This window comes from Octopus bimaculoides, chromosome 1 (genome assembly GCF_046866305.1).
Source record: "Octopus bimaculoides isolate indiv1 chromosome 1, ASM4686630v1, whole genome shotgun sequence".
NCBI classification, from domain to species: domain Eukaryota; kingdom Metazoa; phylum Mollusca; class Cephalopoda; order Octopoda; family Octopodidae; genus Octopus; species Octopus bimaculoides.
In genome coordinates, this window is record NC_142928.1 from 88,131,336 (window position 1) to 88,155,219 (window position 23,884).

The window sequence follows — 23,884 nt, forward strand, 5'->3', positions numbered from 1 at the left end:
AAAAAAATTAGTTGAGTATACAATCATATACTAAAGTCAAACGTTCTAAAAGAACTGAACAATTTTCTGATCCAGTAATTCAATATAATGATTATTAACATTTAATAGTGTATATGTATAAAAAAAGAAAAAGTTTTTTATTGGAATATAACACATATGTGTATATGATATATATATATATATATATATATGTATATATATATATATATATATATATATATATATATATATATATATATATATACATATATATATATATATATATATATATATATATATATAAATATATATATATATAGCAATAAGAAAATGGATGACAATATGCGGTATCCATCGACTTGCAGACAGTGCATTTCATTGAATTAATTTGTCAGCAGTATATTGGATAGATACTATCCCTTAGTGGGTTGAATCCTCAACCCCTAACTCTCTTGCATTATATATATATATATATATATATATATATATAATACAAAACCACATTAAATCCAAAACCAAAGAAAATACAAACATGAGTGAAGAAAGAAAGAAAAATGGAGGAAAAAGAGGAAGAAAGAAAGAAAAAGAAAGATAAGGCAAATATGATCCTTAGACTAGAACCAAAATTATAAGAAAACAGACTAATCTGAAAAGATCTTGCTTTTGAGAGTAGAGGACACTGTAGTAGTGTTAGACATGACAGGGTGAGGTAATGTGGATCAGAATGGGTGAATACCAATCAGTCAGGTAACGCTTTTGGCAATGGCTTGTTTATAAACAACTTATTTAAATGTAGAGTTAGTAATGAATGAAGAACATTTTATACATTTTAGTCACTCATTCACATCAGGATATTTTAAAACCAATCAGCAACAAATGTTGCTTTATGAAAAATATTAACTCTTAATCATTCCATAGAGCAACAACACCATACATACATGTGTGTGTGTGTGTGTGTGTGTGTGTTAAACATTTGGATGAATAAATAACAGTTGAATTACCTTGCATGAATAAAAGAGACAATAAAATAATTATGGAGAGGGAAGTGCCAATAGCTTTCCAGTATGTTTTATAAACAGATATTCTAACAGATCCTGTCTCCTTTTCTTCTGCTCCAACTAATTTTGAAGGAGCAACAAAGTCATCCTTTTCCGCTGAAATATCTTCTAGCTCATCCCTATTCTTTGGTGCAAAGTCAGCTAGATTCAGAGAAAAGCTTTCAAGAATTTCACCTGGGGGTCCTAGTAAGAAAAAATAATTATAATTAGTTGTTTTTTTTTTATTTAAATCTTACTTTAAAAAAATAGTTCTTCAAAGTGTAATTAATAAATCTAAATAACTAACAATTAAAAAAAAATTACTTAAATCACTGAATTCAGATTTAATAGAGAATAATATAAGGTAGTAATCTTAGTGATTCATAGATAGTATAAATATAAAATAGACCATTTCGTGTGTGGCCATTGCCAGTACCTCCTGACTGGCCTTCGTGCCGGTGGCACGTAAAAGCACCCACTACACTCTCGGAGTGGTTGGCATTAGGAAGGGCATCCAGCTGTAGAAACTCTGCCAAATCAGATTGGAGCCTGGTGTAGCCATCTGGTTCACCAGTCCTCAGTCAAATCGTCCAACCCATGCTAGCATGGAAAGCGGACGTTAAATGATGATGATGATGTTCTTGACTGTAGCTCAATTAATACACACTGCATCTGATTTTGTGTCCAATTCATATAAATATAAGAGTAGAAAAGAAACTTACTGATTTCTATTTGTGATCTAACACTGAAAGTTTAATATCTAATACCATAGCTAAAATAAGTTTCATGCCCTGATGCAATTACAAGAACAGATTCCTTTTGACTTACCTGATCGCACAATTGTGCCTTCCTTCATCACAACTATCAGATCTGCATCTTGTAAATACTTGATGTGGTGAGTACACAATATACAAGTTTTATTGCTTAAAATACCCATGATGCATTTTTTATAGAGATGTTGAGCAACATGGGCATCTACAGCTGAAAGTGGATCGTCTAAAAGATAGGTTTCTTTATCCTGAAAAAAATTAAATGTTTTTATGACCACTTGTAATACAATTTGCAATAAAGGAAAACAGAAATGTTTATGAGACGTTGAACTAAATCATAGAAATCATTTTCATATATTTGCATTATCATCTATCATCATGCATTGATTTTGTTTTCTGTTTAAAGAAATAGATGCCCATAAAAATATAAATATGTCAATATTTTAACCATCATTGTGGTAACACAAAAGAGATTTAAGAATGGTTCCCTCCATGAATACAAAATATTTGTGAAATCCTAGCACCAATCGTTTGATTGATTATATTATAGACAGTAACAGAATAGAAACAAAGTTCAAAGTAACAAGAAGAGTATAATTTGATATCTTGAGTGCAAATAATTTTACAAAACAGACCCATTGTTCCTCATCAAAATATGATAGCTTTGAGTAAATGGCAGATACAGTAGTGAGAAGAATGAAAGGCACAGTAAACACCAGCTTGTCTGAGGCCAAATGTCAATAGTAACTAAGACAATATTAGACTAAGAAAGTTTTGAAACAAAATATTAATAATTTACAAACTGACAAAATGTATTTTAAACCAATGCTAGTAGAAAACATAGATGTAAAACCTTTACTTTCATGATGATAATAAAGTTGATATTTTTCAGTTAATATGAAAGTGTAGTGACGTCATTTGGCGCCAAAATACAGTCGCCATTACTGCATTTTCATCCACGCATGCATGGGGAATAGTTCCGGAAGGAACACAGGAAGAGTCCCATGCGCATGCGTAGAATTCAACATCTAAACGTTCCTGCTCTTTTCATTCTCTTTCTCGGCCGGCCGGCCATGAGCGTGGTCGTATCAAGCTGTCTCTCCAGCATTCCAACGTCTCAGCAACCATGCCTATTTCCTCCATAAATAAATATTGTTGTGTTGATAGTTCAGAGTTCTGCATTTCGTTGTTTCTTCAGAATTTAATATAGGAAAGCGGGTGTACACCTAATGGTGTATAACCACTTTCCTATAACTGGTGACCCTCCGACGTTGATTCAAACACGCAGCCCGGCACTTACCTACAACTGGTGACCCGACTAAAAGAACAACTGCAGCCGAAAATCTGAACTGCGACCAATAATACTACAATTGGTACCTCGAGCTAAAAGATCTACGGACCTCATTTCAACAGCCATTGAATTCGTATGTTTCGCGACATTCAACATCAGGATTGCCTCTACATTCTCATCAAACACAAGTGAAAAGCTAAGAAAATTTTTTCTACGATAAAGTTTTTTATTTTGTCAATGACTTCCAGAGCCTATAACCAAAGACTTCTTTATTGCTAAGACCTTTGTGGTTTTTTCACACAAAAAACTTCACGGTTATTTCATCCTAACAACTTTTTGAGCAATTTCCTACATGTTTCACGAGACGTCAATTCATTCTTACACAGCGTCCTCTACTTGCTGGAAATAGCAGTAAAATGCACAGTTACATTTCACTGAGTATATAACATTTATTGATGCTTACTTGTTCCCAGTTCAGCATATTTCACACCTCTCCGTTTCTCTCGGCCGGAGAATGGAAGAGTTACTGGCTTATCTTCATTTGCACGGGATCTTTTGGTCATTTTTACTCGCAGCTCCGAATTCATGACAGCATTTTCCAGCAATGCCACCAACGGTACCTCTCAAATAGACGCCCTGTCCAATTTCTCTCTTCTGATACGCACCAACAGCTACCATCCCGCTTCTAATGGAATGGTTGAGCGTTTTCATAGGCAATTTAAGGCTTCCTTACACACCCCGCCCAACCCACAGTCTTGGGTTAAATTTCTTCAAGGTTGACGCTAATGGTCGTACAGAGATTGTGTCTGTCGACCGTCTGAAAGAGCGTACCTTTTCAAACACCACTGTCAACATTATTACCACCACACATACAGAACACAGCCAGTTTACAGCGACTCCATCAACAGCTTCGTCCAGCCAAGACTACCACCGCCGTCGCCATCAGCAACACGAGTCTACGACTACTACCAAGCATCGTCTTCACCACCAGCCTCATCGCCACCAGCGTCAACATGACTTTCTATGTACACCAATCCAAACCACCGCGGTACATCTCTCTCTCTTCGATTCTGTTAGGTGTTTCATATTCACCACGATTAATAATAGACAAGAGAATTCAGCCAGCGACGAACATCTGTATAACAAGAACCCGGCCCGGCATCAATGCCACAACATCACAACTAGTGATCGCTCTGCCACGCACAGCCTCAACTTCTTTCACATACAGACTCTTCCAATTGTGTACTCAACGAACTGGTATAAATGCTCACGTGTTACTGACTCTTTTTCTATCTGCTGTATATAACGCATACACATACATGTATCACTCACACACACTCTTTTCTTTATACGACAGCCTGTCTTTTATTATGTTTTTATATGTCGCATTCACACTCACGATCAACAGACCAGTTAAAATGTTCAGTACCAGGTAACAGGTCCCAACTAGCATCTGACGCTCAACTACTGTTCTGCTCACTGACCACAACTTCCTGCGTATTAACATTCATTTCTTTGATTTTTCTTTGTGTGTGTTTGTGCCACATCTTGTGGTTGGTTTCAGTAGCCATCTTGCCTCAGACGTCCCTCCAAAATTTCTATTTTCGTGCTTCCACACTCGAGGGGGAGCCATTGTAGTGACGTCATTTGGCGCCAAAATACAGTCGCCATTACTGTGTTTTCATCCACGCATGCGCAGGGAATAGTTCCGGAAGCAACACAGGAAGAGTCCCGTGCGTATGTGTGGAATTCAACATCTAAATGTTCCCGCCTTTTTCATTCTCTTTCTCGGCCGGCCGGCCATGAGCGTGGTCGTATCAAGCTGTCTCTCCAGCATTCCAACGTCTCAGCAACCATGCCTATTTCCTCCATAAATAAATATTGTTGTGTTGATAGTTCAGAGTTCTGCGTTTCGTTGTTTCTACAGAATTTAATATCGGAAAGCGGGTGTACACCTAATGGTGTATAACCACTTTCCTATAAAAGTATGCACAAAAGATAATTTTGTACGTGCTGATAAAATTGCGTGTTAAGGAACTTCATTCAAATTTCATAATTTCAGTATTGTTGAATATTTACTCTCATGCTATATACATTCATGTCTTAACACATTTTGTCTTTCCATGATCACCATTATCATTTCGTTCTCTTCTCTACCCTGACATGGACTGAAATAGCTCAACTGGATCCATGGATTAGAGAACTACATCTTGCTCCAAAGTCTTAGTTTTGGCATAATTTTTATGGCTGGAAGCCCTTACTAGCCGCCTTACAGAGCAGTACTGAGGTTATCTTGCAATTTGCAAAATCCTTGATGTGATACTTTAAAATATCTTTGTTCTAAATTTCATTTTTATTCCCACTCACAGATATTAGTCTATCTGCATAGAATGTATTTAGTTTCTTTCATAACAGTAATACAATAATAATTTCTCAAGCTGTTTCCATGTCAAATGCTTTCTAGCTTATCTTTTATCTTTTGTTTCAGTAACTGAACTGTGAATAAGCAAGAATAATCCCTTGATATATAAATATTTCAAAGCAATTTTCTCATGATAAATATATTCTTTTGCACATTTCAGTCATTTGACTATGGCCATGTTGGTGCACTGCCTTATAGGGTTTTAGTTGAATAAATTGAACCCAGGATTTACTCTTTTGTAAGCCTAGTACTTATTTTATCGGTCACTTTTGCTGAACTGCTAAGTTACGGGGACATAAAGAAACACACACATAAATATATATATATCTGATGGGATTCTTTCAGTTTCTGTCTACCAAATCCACCTACAAGGCTCGAGGCTATAATAGAAGACACTTGCCCAAGGTGTCACACAGTGGGACTGAACCCAAAACCATGTGGTTGGGAAGCAAGCCTCTTACCACACAGCCAAGGTGCCAAGCTTGCAGAATCATTAGCATGCTGAGCAAAATGCTTAGTGACATCTTGTCTGTTTTATGCTCTGAGTTCAAATTCCACTGAGGTCAACTTTGCCTTTCATCCTTTCATGCTTGATAAAATAAGTAGCAGCTCAGTACTGAGATTGATGTAATTGATTTGCCCCTCTCCTAAAATTGCTGGTGTCTGGCCAAAATTGGAAACCAATATTTATAATATTCTTAAATACTGAGTCAGTGCAGAAATGTCCCTTACAACAACTTTTTTTTTAAATGCTAATAAACTCAGCTTAATTACAATTTTTTCACATAAAAGTTACATAAAAAGAATATTTCTCTTACTTGATACAATGCTCTAGCCAGTGAAATACGTGCTTTCTGACCTCCACTCAAGGTAGTACCATTCTCACCTACTTCAGTTCTGTCTCCATGGGGAAGCATCTAGGATTTTTTTTTAAACAATAACAAAATTAGAAATTATATCTGAAAAGTAGTTGGTATTAAATTCATTGACAAATCACCTATATTTCAGTGCAGATCATAACCCCCTCTTAGTTCTGTAAACATAGTTTTCGTCTTCCATCTTAAAAACAAACTTAAGTTCACACGAATACCCTTATCGTCCGTCACCTATTCATGCATCTATTTACTTTTGTGACCAGGTGTCTTACAATAAACAAAAATTAGTGGGATAATTAATTTTCCATAATGGTTTACTGTCCATATTTTCTGATAGTGTTCCATCCAGTACATGCCTCTTTTAGATAGCTGCATGAACTAACACCCTTATTTTTATGGAAATTACTAAAGAAGATAAGGACTTACATAACAAAATTATATTGGACCCTGGTATCTCATCAGTCACATTTCTGTTCACTAATAACAAAGTCCCTTATTCAAATATTAATTCTAACAAAGATCTTTTTCTTTTTAATCACATTTAAAATTTGAAAACTGTATGTGGTTTAAGCATTTTATTTGTAAGGAAAATCACAACCCATTGAAACACTCAGTACTTGTCATAACACCTCCTTGATATTTCCACTCTTTGTGAGCTTACAATACCTGCACCCCTTCCCTTTCCCCATTCCCAAGGAAGCAGTTATCTACAACCAATATCTTACCGTCAAGTCTGCATCTAAAGCACATGCTGAGATCACTTGGTCATACTTTTTCATGTTTTCGGTTTGTCCAAACAAAATATTTGCCTTGATGGTATCATTCAGTATCCAAGGTTCTTGAGGTGCAAAAGCAAACCCATCATTAATTAAGGCACTAATCACTTGTATGTCTCCTTTTATCTTTGACATCTCTCCTAGGATAGCATACAACAAGGAGCTTTTGCCTGAACCAACTTTACCAATTACTCCAACAAACATCCCCTAAAACAATAGAAAAAAAACATTATCAATTTATCCCCTTAAAAAAAATTGTGCTACAAAATGTGTGCATTAGAAAAACATTTTGAGCCTATGCTAGTTGGAGGAGAAAGAGCAGTACCCACAGCTTTTCATAGGCCCTTCCAGACTGGTAAGACTGATGCAGTTGATGTTCAGGTTAAACACCAGTAGACTGACATCTATAGGTAAATTCTGGATGGGAGTGAAATTTTAGTGGATAATAGTTCTTAGGAGAAACGATTGGATAAAGTGCTTAATGAGTGGCTTGGGTGATGAGACAGTAGAAGTGGTGAGAAGAGGAGAGACAGGCAATTTATATAAGCAAATAAAAGATAAAAAAGCAGTACTTAGTTTTCTATTTCAAGAGGTCATTGAATAGAAGAGGCAGAGGAAGGAAACAGTACATATATGAGTTGGGGATTGTTTCATATTGATGAATGAATGTTTGCTCATTACAGAGATGGCTCTCTTTTGAATGCATTTTAAGGTATTTGTGAGTGCAGCAGTAGCACAGTCCTATGTATGGGAGTAGTACTAAAATACAAGTCACACTTGGGATTAATAGAGAGGTTGCATGTGGATGATGCCTGCATGCAAAAGGTTAAGGAAAAGTGATGAATGGTATCATCAATATAAGAATCTGTGTTGCTAGAAATAACAGCATGTGAATCATTAATGTACATGCAGAAGAGTGGAGGTAACATAACAAAAACTTAGAGTACAACAAAGAAACTATATACTTCAATTTTATGGTCTCACCAAAGATTTCCAATCCAAGATATAAAAGATAAATGGAACCCATAGGCAGACAGCTTTCCAAGAGGGTTTTCATGCCAGACAAGGTCAAAGACTTTGTTTATTTCAAGTGCAATAATTTTGCTTCTGGTGAAGTTCTCCAAGTCAAAAAGAACATTGATGAGAAACATAGAAGAGCAACTTATCATTAGATCTGGCTTTACCTTATGCTGTACTGAATACAAAAGAGAAAGATTCAAAATGGAGGAATCAAAAGTTAATGAGTGTTTAATATAACTTTTGGGATATTTTCAATGAAAGTGATAGAAAGGGTGGTTGAATCATAGAGATTGCTCTTCTTCGAATGGGACATACTGAAGAGTATTTTGAATAGATTCCAGTAGAGAGAGAAAGATTGAAGAATTTGAAAAGGATAGAAGCTAGCTCCAGAGCATCCTGCTTCAGATTAATGGAAGGGACACTGTCAGAGCTAGCTGACTTGTGTCAGAAGAGGTGTCTTACACATGTGTTTGGTAGAATCAAGAAGGAATTTTTGGAGAGATTTTATTCATGGCATGCAATGTGGAGTTGAAAGCAAAGTCAACAGTAAAATTTGGAGGACTTCACACAATTTACAAAGTGCCTCTTGGCAAGTAAAAGCTAGTCACTCTTCATTTGCTACATTACAATGTATTACATTAGATTCTTGAAAAATATACTAAAATAATAATAAAGGAAGAGAAACAGAACCAGCGCATATACTTATTATTGGCATAATGACCCTCCCAAGATACAACAAAACAGTTAGTGAAGTATCATTAAAATCTGACAAAAATCAATTGGAAAACATATTTTATGTATTTTTCTCTGCAAGTATTATTTGGAAAACTAAAAATGTTTACTCTTTCAAAATTGAGACTATATAGAACTAACTTGTTTTATTTTATTGATTAAAAACATAAAAGCAATCAATAAAATCATGTAATAGAAGCTTATGGAATTTATTGTAACCAGGATTACAAACCCATACCGAGAGGTTTCATGTAACCAGCCTTGTTTAGCTGACAATACTCATTAGTGGGTTAAAAGAAATTAACTTACAAAGATCTTAACTTAATTTTGTATAAATTATTCAATTATTCAATTATAAAATTGGTAAATTTTAACCAATAAATCGAAATAATCATACAGAATTGAATTATACTGATGAAAAAAAAAGTGAAAGTTAAGTCTTTATTGTTTTACCTTTTTTATGTCTAAATTAATATCAGTGAGATTCGATACTGGAGGCTGGTGTTCAAAGGAATCTGTTGAGCTGTCACTTGAGTCAGCCACTGGTTCAGGGGGCTTCCAAGCAAAGCAACCATCATGGATACTAAAACAATCATCAGATGTAGGCTCATCTTAAAAGAAAAAGTAAAATGTTATATATTTAATCCAAGCAGCTTATTATACAAAAAAAAATTTAATAACTTTTATCTTTTATTTTTTACTTAGACTGCAACCATGCTGGGATACTGCTTTGAAGAATTTTTACTTTGAGTCAACCCCAGCACTTTTTTTTTAAGCCTGGTACTTATTCTATTGATCTCTTTTGCAGAACAGCTAAGTTACAGCGATGTAAACATACTAGCACCAGTTGTCAAGCAATGGTGGGGGAGAAACACAGATACAAAGACACACACACATACATATATATGATGGGCTTCTTTCAATTTCCGCCTACTAAATGCACTCACAAAGCTTTGGTCAGCCCAAGGCTATAGAAGAAGACACTTGCCCAAGGTGCCACACAGTGGGACTGAATCCAGAACCATGTGGTTGGGAAACAAGCTTCTTACCACACAGCCACACCTTCATCTACTAATTATTGAGATTTTCAATATAAATTTTAATTCAGTTGAAATTATAACGAAGTATAATCTGAAAATATAAAGAGAAAACAATGTATAATATTGATACAGAATTGTATTTGTTTGACAACTGACTTAATTTTAAATCATGGTGAAATTGAAACAATTACACTGTGGAAAAGTTATTTTAGTTGTTCAAGAACACAGAATGGGAGTGAAGTATACAATGAACATAGCTCTATTTGTTCATTCCTTTCATTGTCACTAAACTCAACAGTATCAAATCATTTTGAGCACATTCCTAGTTTTTCACACATCTTAGTTTTACCCTGATATATTCCTCCATAGTCTTAAGCATTATTCCACCTCTCTTATTCTCAAATATTTTATAATGTTGCTATAAGTTACTCTCAGATATTTTTCTGTGTATGAGAGGCATTGAATGAGCAATATGAGTAGGAACTAACCCTAGTGAAACCAACACAGAAGTCAATTACCAGTATTAGATTCAGTATTGTTAGTTATGTTAAGGAAATGAAGACAGGGAGGATAGCAAGTGCACAAGGAATAGGTGTTAAGATGATAAAGGCATTCAGTTACTTGCTTAGTTAATCAGGAAGTGAATGATGCTAACCCCAATAACTAGTATGGGAGTATCATTGTCAACAAAGAAGAAGCATTGCAGAGGGATCAGTTACTAACACTTCAGACTTGGAGACTAAGTATATGAAAGTAGCTAAGGGAGTTTTAGTACAATTAGTTCAGAATTGGGTTAACCTGATTGTGATGTATTTTGGGTTTGCACCTGAGCAATATGTTGTACCACAGACCTGTCCGACCAACGCTAGTATGAAAAGATGGACACTACTGATGTATTTAGTAGCTCGTTATAGATATTCTTCTCTGTGACTGACATTATTGTTGTTTAAGCTGACAATTCTATTTTGATAAAATTTATTTCCTTGAGGTTTCCAAACTTTTGTCACAAAACTTGTCATGTAGTGTGTGTGTGTGTGTGTGTGTGTGTGTGTGTGTGTGTCTCTCTCTCTCCCTCTCTCTCTCTCCCCCTCTCTTTCTCTCCCTCTCTCTCTCTCCCTCTCTCTCATTAATACCCCAAATAGGTTTAAGCAATATAATGTATTAAAGAACAAAATCTTACTTGATTTATATAATGAATAGTAGTGTTCATAGTCAATATTGTTCACGTCAACAAATTGTTGGACTCGCTGAAGTGACACTGCTGCTTCCATAACTCCATTTACAACCCAAGGGAAAGCATTTAAGGGTGCAATTAACATTACAAACAGAGACAGAGATGTGAACACCTGGAAAAATACATAGCATACATGTTCATTTATTGTAATTAAAGCTTTTATAAGATCTAACTTTAGAAACATCAAATCAGCTTAGTAAATTATGCAATGCTTAGCTTCAATAGCTTAAAAAAAACCACTCTATTTTGTGCAAATTAACCTGGAGACAGCTTTTAACATAATTCCTATATAGTGTGACTGACACTAAAACAAAAAAAAAACATAGATGGTGTGTCAAAGCCATAAAGGCCATATACACATAGATACTGTTGAAATGCTAGTGTTGGGAATGAGTTTAGCAAAGAACTAAGTATAGAAGCAGGGGTTTCACCAGGAACTTGTCCTCAGTCCTATTCATTATAGTTTTTGTTAATATGGCATAAGAATTCAGAATCAGTTGCCTTCAGGAACATTTTATGAAGATCACCTGTTTATCACAGTGGAATGTATGGGTAAGTTACAAATGAAACGTTTTATATGTAGAAGCATGGTCTTCAGCCAAAATAACTTAAAATCAACAGGGCAAAGACCAAACTGATAGTGAAAGAGAGCATGAAATATTAGCACTATAAGGGAAATGACAACTTTTTGATATATAGAAAGGGATATTGTACACTCAGTAGAAGCAACAATCGTGAGACCTTTGACAAGCAGATTGAGAATTAGTACTTCAAATTGGCAAACTTAACAGTTAATGAGGACATTCATTAACGGAGTCCATAAACATTTTACATTGCTTACCAGTCAACATTTTCTGTTACTCAGGTAGCAGTTATGGTGAAAACATAACATTTAGGGTGAGAAGGGATGGAAAAAATTTAATGAACTCATATGCAAAATGAAGACCATATGAAGGATGCCTAAGGAATGTGATGATGCAAAGCAGTGAGGCATGTATGTGAGATATGAAGAGGTTAGAAAGAAATTAAGACAACATGATACATTGGGTGTATAACATTAATCTTCAAGAGGTGCAGAGCACAAATGAGAGCAATCAGACATTAATGGCTTTAGCTGATGTACACAAAAGAGATGACTGAACTAGTGTGGAGATATGATATATATGGAGAATGAGTTCTAGGTAAAAGGGTGCTGTATACTGTACATGAGGGTAACCCTTGGAAAAAAAAAAGAACAAGGAGGATGTATGAATAAATCAGACTTCAGGATACAGTTTCACAGGATAGAAATGACAATTAGTGATATGCTGTATAGCAAACCTTTCCAGTTTAAAAAAGCAAACATTAAACAGTTATAACAAAGATGATCATGGTTATATTTCCCTCAAAAAATGATAAAGTTTTTGTATAATTCAGAAAGTAAATTAGTTTTACCTTTGCAGCTGTGAGTTCCTTTCCAAGCAAGATATATGTAACAAATGTCAGTACTGAAATCATGACAGGTGTTGTGGCCCAAAAAAAGGCACAACAAGCATCTAAATATTTTCTTGCTTTCAAGCTGTTTAATTCATCTTGTCGCAGAGAGTTGATTTTTTCAAAGAAATATTTTTCCCAAGCATAAAATTTGACCATCCGTATACCATACAAAAGTTCGTTAATGACCTTGATAAAAGATTTACAAATAAATGAATATAGATGTAGATATAGATACATATATTCATGTGTGTATCATATGTGTGTAGAAAAATATTTAAATGAATAAATATAAAAAGAATATTGTAATTTGCTTGAAGCATTATCATGTGTAAACAGTATAACTATTTTAAAACATTTAAACAAAATATCGTGCGAGATCATTGCCAGTGCCCCTGGACTGGCTCTTGTGCGGCTGACACATGAGGTTTTTCGGGCGAGATCGTTGCCGGTGCCCCTGGACTGGCTCATGTATGGGTGACACATGAAATATATCGAGCAGGATCATTGCCAGTGCCCCTGGACTGGCTCATGTGCGGGCAACACATGAAATCTTTCGAGCGAGATCGTTGCCAGTGCCCCTGGGCCGGCTCTTATGCGGGTGACACATGAGGTTTTTTCGAGCGAGATCGTTGCCGGTGCCCCCGGACTGGCTCATGTGCGGGCGACACATGAAATCTTTCGAGCGGGATTGTTGCCAGTGCCCCCGGACTGGCTCTTGTGCGGGTGACACATGAAATCTTTCGAGCGGGATCGATGCCAGTGCCCCTGGACTGGCTCATGTGCGGGCGACACATGAAATCTTTCGAGCGAGATCGTTGCCGGTGCCCCTGGGCCGGCTCCTGTGCAGGTGACACACGAGGTTTCTCGAGCGAGATCATTGCCAGTGCCCCCGGACTGGCTCATGTGCGGGCGACACATGAAATCTTTCGAGCGGGATCGTTGCCGGTGCCCCTGGACTGGCTCATGTGCGGGCGACACATGATATCTTTTGAGCGAGATCGTTGCCAGTGCCCCCGGACTGGCTCTTGTGCGGGTGACACATGAAATGTTTCGAGCGGGATCGTTGCCAGTGTCCCTGGACTGGCTCATGTGCGGGAGACACATGAAATCTTTCGAGCGGGATCGATGCCAGTGCACTGGACTGGCTCATATGCGGGCGACACATGAAATCTTTCAAGCGAGATCATTGCCAGTGCCCCTGGACTGGCTCTTGTGTGGGTGACACATGAAATGTTTTGAACGGGATCGTTGCCAGTGCCCCTGGACTGGCTCATGTGCGGGCGACACATGAAATCTTTCGAGCGAGATCGTTGCCGGTGCCCCTGGGCCGGCTCCTGTGCGGGTGACACATGAGGTTTTTCGAGCAAGATCGTTGCTGGTGCCCCTGGACTGGCTCATGTGCGGGCGACACATGAAATCTTTCGAGCGAAATTGTTGCCAGTGCCCCTGGACTGGCTCTTGTGCGGGTGACACATGAAATGTTTTGAGCGGGACAGGATAGTTGCCAGTGCCCCTGGACTGGCTCATGTGCGGGCGACACATGAAATCTTTCGAGCGGGATCGTTGCCAGTGCCCCTGGACTGGCTCATGTGCGGGCGACACATGAAATCTTTCGAGCGGGATCGTTGCCAGTGCCCCTGGATTGGCTCATGTGAGGGCGACACATGAAATCTTTCCAAGCGGGATCGTCGCCGGTGCCCCTGGGCTGGCTCTTGTGCGGGCGACACATGAGGTTTTGCGAGCGAGATCGTTGCCAGTGCCCCTGGACTGGCTCTTGTGCTGGTGACACATGAAATTTCTTCGAGCGAGATCATTGCCGGTGCCCCTGAACTGGCTCTTGTGTGGGGTTGTTGTAGGATTTTTGAACGAGATCGTTGCTGGTGCCCCTGGACTGGCTCTTGTGCGGGTGACACATGAGGTTTCTCGAGCGAGATGAGCATGGCCGTTGCCAGTAACGCCTGACTGGCCTTCGTGCGGGTGACACGTAAAAGCACCCACTACACTCTCTGAGTGGTTGGCGTTAGGAAGGGCATCCAGCTGTGGAAACACTGCCAAATCAGATTGGAGCCTGGTGTAGCCATCTGGTTTCACCAGTCCTCAGTCAAATCGTCCAACCCATACTAGCATGGAAAGCGGACGTTAAACAACGACGACGATATATATGTGCTGTGCGTGTGAAGACCCGGCAAGCCAAGTGAGATCGTTGCCAGGGCCCCTGGACTGGCTCTTGTGCGGGTGGCACATAAGATGCACCATTTTGAGCGTGACCATTGCCAGTGCCGCCTGACTGGCCTTCGTAGGGTTTTCGAGCGAGATCGTTGCCAGTGCCCCTGGACTGGCTTTTGTGCGGGTGGCACATAAAAGACACCATTTCGAGCGTGGCCGTTGCCAGTACCGCCTGACTGGCCTTCGTGCAGGTGACACGTAAAAGCACCCACTACACTCTCTGAGTGGTTGGCATTAGGAAGGGCATCCAGCTGTAGAAACTCTGCCAAATTAGATTGGAGCCTGGTGTTGCCATCCGGTTTCACCAGTCCTCAGTCAAATCGTCCAACCCATGCTAGCATGGAAGGCGGACGTTAAACAATGATGATGATGATGATGATGTAAGAGGATGTCAATAAATAAAAACAAATACAGCATGTTGTATTATCTTACATGGGTTGTTTAATGATACAAGTGTATTTCATGAAAGATAAATCTTATCAAATATAAAGAAGAAAATAACACAAGAGTTTGGAGAAAAAAGCATTATAATCAGCAGGCCATTCTGGTGTATTGTGCCTCTTGGATTATTTTCTTTCTTATATTTGATGAGGGAAATTTTTCTTGAAATATATTAGAAGCAATAAACAACCCTGTAAGCTAATACAATATCTTGTCTTTGTTAAAATTTATTGGTATTACCTTACATATTTTGCCTGATTTCTCACCTGTGTTGCTAAAAGGTTTTCTTTACTTTTTAATATCTACATCATTAATAAACATAAAATGAAAACAACAATAATGCAAAACAAATAGTATTACAATAGCACAAATAATTGATAGCCTTTACAAATCCACCTTATCGTAGATTATTTCCAGTGTGTAGCTAATCAACAAAACTATTGAAGGAGATGTATTATAAACCAATGACTTCATGAGATTCACTAGCAGTCCAAGAGAGTATATCCTGGAGTGATTTATGTTTGCCTTTCCCATGCCAACTGGAGAAACTGAGCTCAGTATTGAACACTAAGATGAGCCAAGTGACACTGATAAGTAATGCACAGGAAGATTTATAAAATCAAAAGTAGTATTCCACAAGAAAGATAATATACACAACAGAAATAAATTCTGTTTAAGAAAACGTATTACAAAATATCATAAATTCTTTCAAAAGTAATCTTGTTATGTCTACTAACTTCTGGAAAGCTCACCATGTTAATATAATTAAATCTGAATCAAAGTCTTTTTTTTTTTTTTCCTTTTTAGTGACAAATGGTAATTCATCTCTGAGCAGAAATATATATATTTCAGTGCCTAGATTCTCTTTTCTATGAAGTACAATTCAGACATTTGAAAAGGCATCTACAACCAACTCCCTACTTCTTTTGAAATATATTCATCATACTCAAAACCATTATACTAGGAAATTCTACCTTAACCCTTTGGCATTTAAACTAGACATATCTGATCAAAATGATCTGTTTTATCTTCAAACCAACCAGATCTGGCCTCTCACACCCTACAATATTACTTTCAAAATTATCAATCATGCCATTGAAATCTTAATGCTACAAGGTAATATGACTAATCCAAATCAATGTGAATAAATAAGCATTTCATTTGACATAGTAATCTGAATGCCAGAGAGTTAAAGTATTTTCCCTCCTTAGGCTACAGCTTTCACAACTTCCACCTCTCATGATATTCCCATTAATAATCAATGATTTTAGATTAAATACTAACCACATCAAAATTAACTAATTATCTTATAATGTTAAACTTCAAAATAATGGGGGAAACATGCTGACAGGTATCAGACAGCCAGTTGAGAAGTCATCAGTTTGTACCCTGTCACCAGCATTCTGTTGTACCCAAATCCTAGACATATAACTCCCAACAGATAAATCCATTTATATCTAAGCAGGTACTGCAAAGAGTAACTCTCTGTTGTAAGCAGCTATTTTTCTGTAAAACTGGCAAGGTTTTGTAGGCTTGCAATGATGAGTTCTATTTCTGTTGTATGAAAAGTTGCCTGTGATAGACCAGCATCTTATCTCATTCACTTGGCACCAAAGAAAATAGAGGCAAACACCAGCCCATTGAATTGTACGGGGTTATATAATTTTTTTTTTAAACTCTTCCAAACTAAACAAGTTCAATATAGAGCATTGTCATTCTTTCTAAAACTATCAAAAAAAACAAAAAAACTAAGAAAAATTTTAGATTAAAGTAACCATGTACATAAAAGAAGTCCTGAAATCTTCAGCAGGAATAGATTTTCTGTGTGAAAAAATAGGCTTCTTTTGTGGAAGGCTTACAATTACTTTTCAAAAAATATCATTCTCAAACATTGTCATCAAAATTGAAGACCTCAGAAATACCTTAGAAAATGAAGAAATCAAATTATGCATTATTAGATTTTTAAAAAAAAAGCAATATAAAAAGGTTTTCTTATAAAGTCTTTTTTTTGGTTAGTTATAAAAAAGTGAGATGTTTCCATTTCAGAGTTATATTGTAATGTGTAAATACATATTTGAACTAACCTAAAGTTTATGTACTAATCTATATTTTGTTAAGGAATTTCATCTTTGAGGCTATTTTCTGTTGAGATATCTCAAGTTTATTAACATAACATGACTCGCAGAAAATATCAATTCTATTTTTTGGTAGATGTTTAACATTATTACAGGAATGACCAAGAAATTTAATTTCACAGTGAAAAGATTAATGAGGCTAATTATACATTTTTACAGTTGACATGTAGCTACTGGGGATATGCTTACCTAATAGCAGAATAAAAGTATTCAGAGGTCTTTAAAATGCTCTACCTAAGATAGACATAAGCAGTATTAATGATGAAAGCAACACTTTGGATTTTATGTCAAACTCTTGTACTGCCTTTGGTTGATCACACATTCAGTTGTCCACAGGAAACTCATCTGCAATGCAGTCAGAATAGAGTCCCTTCTGGGCTGGCATAAATGGCAACATGGACAGATGAAAATATGGACTAAAATGATCAAATCAGGTATTGAGTTACTGAAGTTCATATGTGTATGGTGTCTGCAATCTGAATTATAGCTGGTTGATGATCTCTAAGTTGGACAGTTGTGATTACCAGGTATAGATGGCTTTTGCTCATGATGCTGTGAATTTATTGATTGGGGCCAGCTCAACTCAGTCTGGATGAATACCGACACAAGTATTAGTAAGTATTATCATTTAATAACTAATTATTGCAAAGTGTTACTCACTACTCTTAAGGAAGGTTATTGGATCTCTATGTAGGGAAACTTGTTAATAACTTCATCATGTGGAATTAATTACTCATCACATAAATAAATAATACATTCATAAAAGAAAACTGTGTACAAAGTTACTTACTTTAACACGAGCATCTTTCTGCAACATATTAAGCTTGCTAATATCTTGGATTTTAAATGCTAACCATCGGTTAACTGGAATAATTACAAGTGTGAAAGTTAAACCAGCTAAAAAAGAAAGTCCAATTTGCTGATAGAGAAGGAACAGAGCTATTGCAACTTTTAAGGGTAAGCTCCATAGTTGGTGAAAACTTACACAAAAATTAACAATCCGATCAGTATCAGTACTCATAAAATTAACAATCTTCCCAGCGGAAAATTCAGACATCAGAACATTGTTTACAGACAAAACTTTTTTGTATAATGTAGTTATAATAGCAGCTCGAACTTTGAACTGAAGTACTTGTATACGATATGTGAATTGTGAGGAACAGAATGATCCAATCAAAGAAGTGAGAAAAAGTGTGCAGGCATAAAATATTCCATCAGATTCTTTGGTTTTACTGTTTTCCATAAAAGAAATAAGGTAGTTGAGAAGAATTGGACCAGAAAAACTTAAAACGTCTGTAAAGATTTTCAAGATGCCTATAAGAATATATTCATTACCATATTCTTTGAATAAAGTTTTAAGGAGAGAATGTTTTCCACAATTTTGGGAAGATGGATCTTGAATAGCAATGGAAGGTGATGCAGAAAAACTATTGATAGATTCCTCATTGTTGTCCCAGAAAGGATCTGTTTGACTTTGAGCTCTTCCTTTGCTTAGTATGTATTGAATTAAACTGTTACTAAAATTCTGCACAATTGTGTGTGTTCGAAGACGTCGAGGTAGATGATGTAAGTCTCCTACAGAGGCAATTTTACTTCTTGTTCCACGCCGCATCATAGGTTGTACCCAATGGAAGGATAAACGGGAAAAACAACTGGATCCATCTTCTGCAATTTCTACTTGACTATGATCAACTTGTATACCACCATAATTATTAACATGATCTGATATTAGAGGTTCAGTTTCTAAGGGATCATAATTAATGAGGAAAGACTGGCCAGGTATATCTTCACGCCGCCTTGAGGGCAAAATTGAAACAAGATACAAGCAATGAAATGCTAATGATATATACACTGTATACTCCTCAATTGGATTATTTAAATTTGGATGAATCAGATGATGCAGTGCCACACTACGAGTCTGAATAATACGAGATGCAAGCGTAAGTAAGACAGCCAAATTCATTATGACTGGTCCACGTAAGCTCAGCCAATATACTTCTCGGAGATACCATAAGAAAACCAAATTAGTCAACCATGTGAAAGCAATGATGCATTCTGTAACACCATCCATGATACTTAGCTTCTGGTAATTTAATAACGTAGAAAGAGTAACTCCAGTTATTGGAATGATCATTAGCAAGACAGTGACCAAAACACGTAAGATTAGAAACCATGGCGGTGAGAGAATTTCTCCAAGATTGCGATTATTATCTTGAGCTGCAGCTGCAAAATAAACACTGCAGATTGCAAGAATGAGATGAGTTGGACAGATGATTGCTAGTTGTTCAAAGCAATAGCCAAAATCCCCAGCTCGCCACTCAGTAAAATTCTTTCCCTTTCCACACAAATCTTGCCATTTCCAGGTGAATGTCATTTTGGAATTTTTAGTGCTTTTTGCCAACTTTCAATAATTTATTAATGATATGTTTCCATCTTCTCCATTCTGATGAGGTATTTCTGTTTCTTCCAAGTCTGTCAGGAGCGAGATATTTTTAATTGTACCATATTAGCTGGTAACTACAAAATAAAAAGAAAAGAAAGGTAGAATTAATTATTCAAAAATATATAAATTATTTTAATCAAAATGAGAGATAATTGAAATTTCAATAAAGTATTTCAAAAACAAATACTATTATGATTATGAAATATAATTTTATTAGTAGATTGTTAAGTTCTTTAACTCTTTGAATGCAGAAAGTGGATACAGCCACTCAAAATTTTATTATGGTTAACTGTAGAAAACAGTGAAATTTAATGAGGCAGACAAAGGGTTAAAATATTACAATAGACAAATTTAAAATAACAGAATGACTTATAACCGACATAAAATATGAAAATATCTGAGATTACAAAAGACAAAGAACAAGTATTATTTGTTTTAGATTCATATAAAGCTACAAAATTTTTTCATTCAATATGGCACATTTCCTTTGTCAAATTGAACATTTTTTTACTACTAGTTCTTTCCTTAAATTGAGGGATAATATCCACATTATGTAAAAGAATGTTGTAATATCTGCTACAAAGAAATGATTTTAGTAATATTGGTAATTAAAACATATAAATGTTGTGTCCAACAGTTATTGATAATCTCTAATACCCACAATATAGTAAAAGTTGGCCTTCTATTTTAGAGCCAGAAAATTCCTCAGCCACCAACAGTTGCTAATTATCTATGAAACCAAAGTGAGATCAACAATGGGATAATATTACTCTCCTATCTGAGATGATGCTGTTTCTACATGTCCAAACATGCTTAAACCATATTAATAAAGAAAAAAAAGTATCTTGATTAATTGGCATGGAATCACTCATCAACACACTCAATATTCTGGCTCTCCTGGATGTTATCTTAACCCTTTAGCATTCACATTTCTCTGTCAAATGTAATGCATTTTATTCACTTTGTTTTGAATTATTCATGCATTATCTAATAGCTTTGAGGTTTTGATGGGGTAACTGATAATTTTTAGAATGATATTGTAAGGTTGGTGTGAGAGGCCAGATCTGACCAGTTTGAGCATAAGACAAGTAGAATACTTTGGCCAGATATGGCCAGTTTAAATGCTAAAGGGTTAAAGATATACTCTTGTTCCTCCTCATCATCATATCTATTTCTCCTCCGCACCTATATGCAATTTGGATAACACTTCATCTCCTCTTACTCAAACTCCACATCTTCCCTTTTCTTATCACTTTGATTTTCTCTCACGAATACCCTGACATTATCTTTTCATTTACCTCCCCCTCCCATGCTGTCTCCTCACTTTTTCTATTGTTTTTTTTTCCACTCACATAGCCTTGGTCAGCCCAGGCTATAGTAGAAGACACCTGCCCACATCAGCAAAACAGTTCTAGAAGCGCTGTGCGTCCCACCCACACTTAACAAGAAAACTTTTCACACGCTCTACCACAACAAACCAAACTACATCTCTACATCTCTTTTGTAAACTCTACCTTCAACCATTGAATCAATGTCACATCCTTTGAAATGGCTCAATTTCTTTCCTCACACCAGCTACCTTACAGAGTGTACTGGGTGCATTTTTGTCATGATACCAGCACCATTGCAGTTGCCTTGCCATCAGCAAGACGAAAAAGACCTCTCAAGCCCTGTGTTATCACTGTCCAAATTGATTACCAAACACTTAGCTTAGCATGTGCTGGGTGCTTTTTATGGCACCAGCACCATTGGGGTTGCCTTGTAGCTTACAAACAGAAAGAGAGTACTCCATGAAGGAAAAGAACAGGATTATTGTGAAAAGATGGGGATAGAGCAAATAACAGAATAAACAATGTTCAGATGGGAGTAGCAGAGGAGAGAGGAGGGGAAGAGTGACGTCAGGGGTTAGTACCAATGAGGAGGAGGGGATAATGAGGCAATGGTAATAGGATGGGTCGAGCAGGTTGACCAGTGATGGGACAGGTCAGTTAGATGGGTTTGTCAGGGTCAAAGATATTGATATTGTTGGTGTTACATAGGTTTATTGTTGAGTAAGGGTAGGAACACTGTTAGACAGAAGTGGGCTATAACAGGGAAGTGGAAAGTAGCATAAGTGGACAATTGAAAAAGAACAATAAGACAGCAGGATGGGTAAAGTAAGAGATATTTAGTGTGCTATACTATCTGCTATGTGAATGTGTGGGCAAAGTGGTACATGAAGGAAAGATAAGATAGAAGTGGGTAATGGGAGGAGAATGGGGAAGGTAAAGGAAATGATGTCAGAAGATAAGTAACTGAGAGTCAGTGATTAGAGGAGAATGAGAGGGTGTTGAGTAGGAAGAGATATAATATTACTATGGGTAGACAGAGAGGTGCAAAGGAAAGGTACATAAGATGACAATGTAAGGCTAGAGTATATTTTCAAGGTAGCATGTCCAAAAGAGCATGATGACAGATGAGTCAAGGAAGGTGCGTAAAGGTTTCCACCATGCAATCCCTCCCCATTGAAGGACCATGACTTTTGATATAAGAAGAAGGAATGGTAGCAGGATGTAGATGGTGAAGGTTTGAGGAAGGAAAATATTCAATATGTAAAAATTGAGTACTTTCCTCTCAGTTAAGGCATTGTGAGAAGAGGAAATGAAAGGGAGTAGAATAGGCACAACAGTTAATAGAATAGCTGGTCTGAGTTGCAAGGGTATGGAATGGACAATAGATCAAGGGTACATAGAGATGCATGCACAGAGAGTAAAGAAAAGGCACTGCAGATAGAGGGATGCACACTCTAAGCTTGACGGGGATATCAGGGCCTTCTGCAGCACTGAATATCACCAGTCAATACAATTTTCAATACACTCCTTCATCAGATATAACATACCAAGATCATTTTTCACCACCTCGTCTCAAGTCTTACTAGGTCTCACTCTCCCACAAGTCCCATTCACTTTGAGCACTCATCTTTCATTCCCATCACGTGCCCGTACCAGTACCATCTCTTCTCTTGCACACTACAGCTGATTTCTCTTATACCCAGTTTATCTCTCAATTCATTTGTACTTTGTTGTTTATGCACACTAACATGACACATCCAGTGAAGTATGGTGAGTTCATTTATTTCAAAACTTTGTATGTCTTCCACCCTTAAGGCCCATGGGTCATTGCTGTGCAGTAGTGCATTTCACATACATGTCAATTGTTCTCTAGCCCAATCTTATTCTAGCTACCATACTCTCAGTATATCCACCTTACAACTAATTTGGTTACCTAGGCAACAAAAGCTATCATTTACATTCAGGGAGCCATCTAGGCATTGGAGAGAATCTATTTCCTGAATGCTCTTACAGTTTATATACACACAGACACATTCTTATTGATTTATTCTTTTACTATTGAAATTTATTCCTATGTCAACATTTCTGTATAAGTAATTGGGGAGGATAGCGATATGAACCCTGATATAAATGATAATAATAATAACAATAATAGTAATAATAATCGGAATATGATTATAGTAACAGAGGTCAACCCCAGAAGATTGAAGTTTGAAGGCCCTAATGCGAGAGTTAGAAATGTAGTTTATCAATGTAAGGTAAGGACTCAGACAGATGTTAGCCGATACCTGGGGTATACTTTGGGACAAATCTGTAAAAGATTATCTAATCATGATAGTACCTTTAGAGATAGAAGTAAAATAGCAAGTACTAGTCTTAGTAAATTCATTTGGGAACTGAAAGAACAAAAAAAGCAATATTCGTTAGAATGGTCAATCATTGGGAGGTCTTTCCCGTATGACAAAGGTAGGAGATATTGTTCGTTATGTAATTTAGAACTATATTTTATATTATCCTCTAAGGGTAAGTTGATAAATAAACTAACAAATAATGCTCTAAGATGTACACATTATCCAAGACACACGTTTCTCTGGTTTAAATGAGTTATAAATTGCAGTATGACCAGGTATTATAGTATATTATAGTATAATATTAG

The 23,884-nt window shown here is 36.7% G+C and overlaps 1 protein-coding gene across 6 annotated transcripts in view; it reads right to left on the reverse strand.

The window, feature by feature from the left end:
* The window catches only part of LOC106876322 (ATP-binding cassette sub-family C member 10), a 50,335-nt gene that overhangs the window by 14,063 nt on the left and 12,388 nt on the right, over positions 1–23,884 (reverse strand). For all 6 annotated transcript variants that reach the window (XR_016242172.1, XR_016242173.1, XR_016242170.1 and 3 more), the window contains exons 2-9: positions 18,245–19,971; positions 12,611–12,838; positions 11,123–11,288; positions 9,356–9,513; positions 7,100–7,357; positions 6,318–6,416; positions 1,845–2,034; positions 981–1,220 (exon numbers count right to left, since the gene is read on the reverse strand). Coding sequence is in view for 2 of the 6 variants with exons in the window: in XM_052968040.2 (XP_052824000.1) it covers positions 981–1,220; positions 1,845–2,034; positions 6,318–6,416; positions 7,100–7,357; positions 9,356–9,513; positions 11,123–11,288; positions 12,611–12,838; positions 18,245–19,828 (2,923 nt within the window). In the remaining 4 variants the exon portion in view is untranslated. The remainder of the gene's footprint in view (positions 1–980; positions 1,221–1,844; positions 2,035–6,317; positions 6,417–7,099; positions 7,358–9,355; positions 9,514–11,122; positions 11,289–12,610; positions 12,839–18,244; positions 19,972–23,884) is intronic.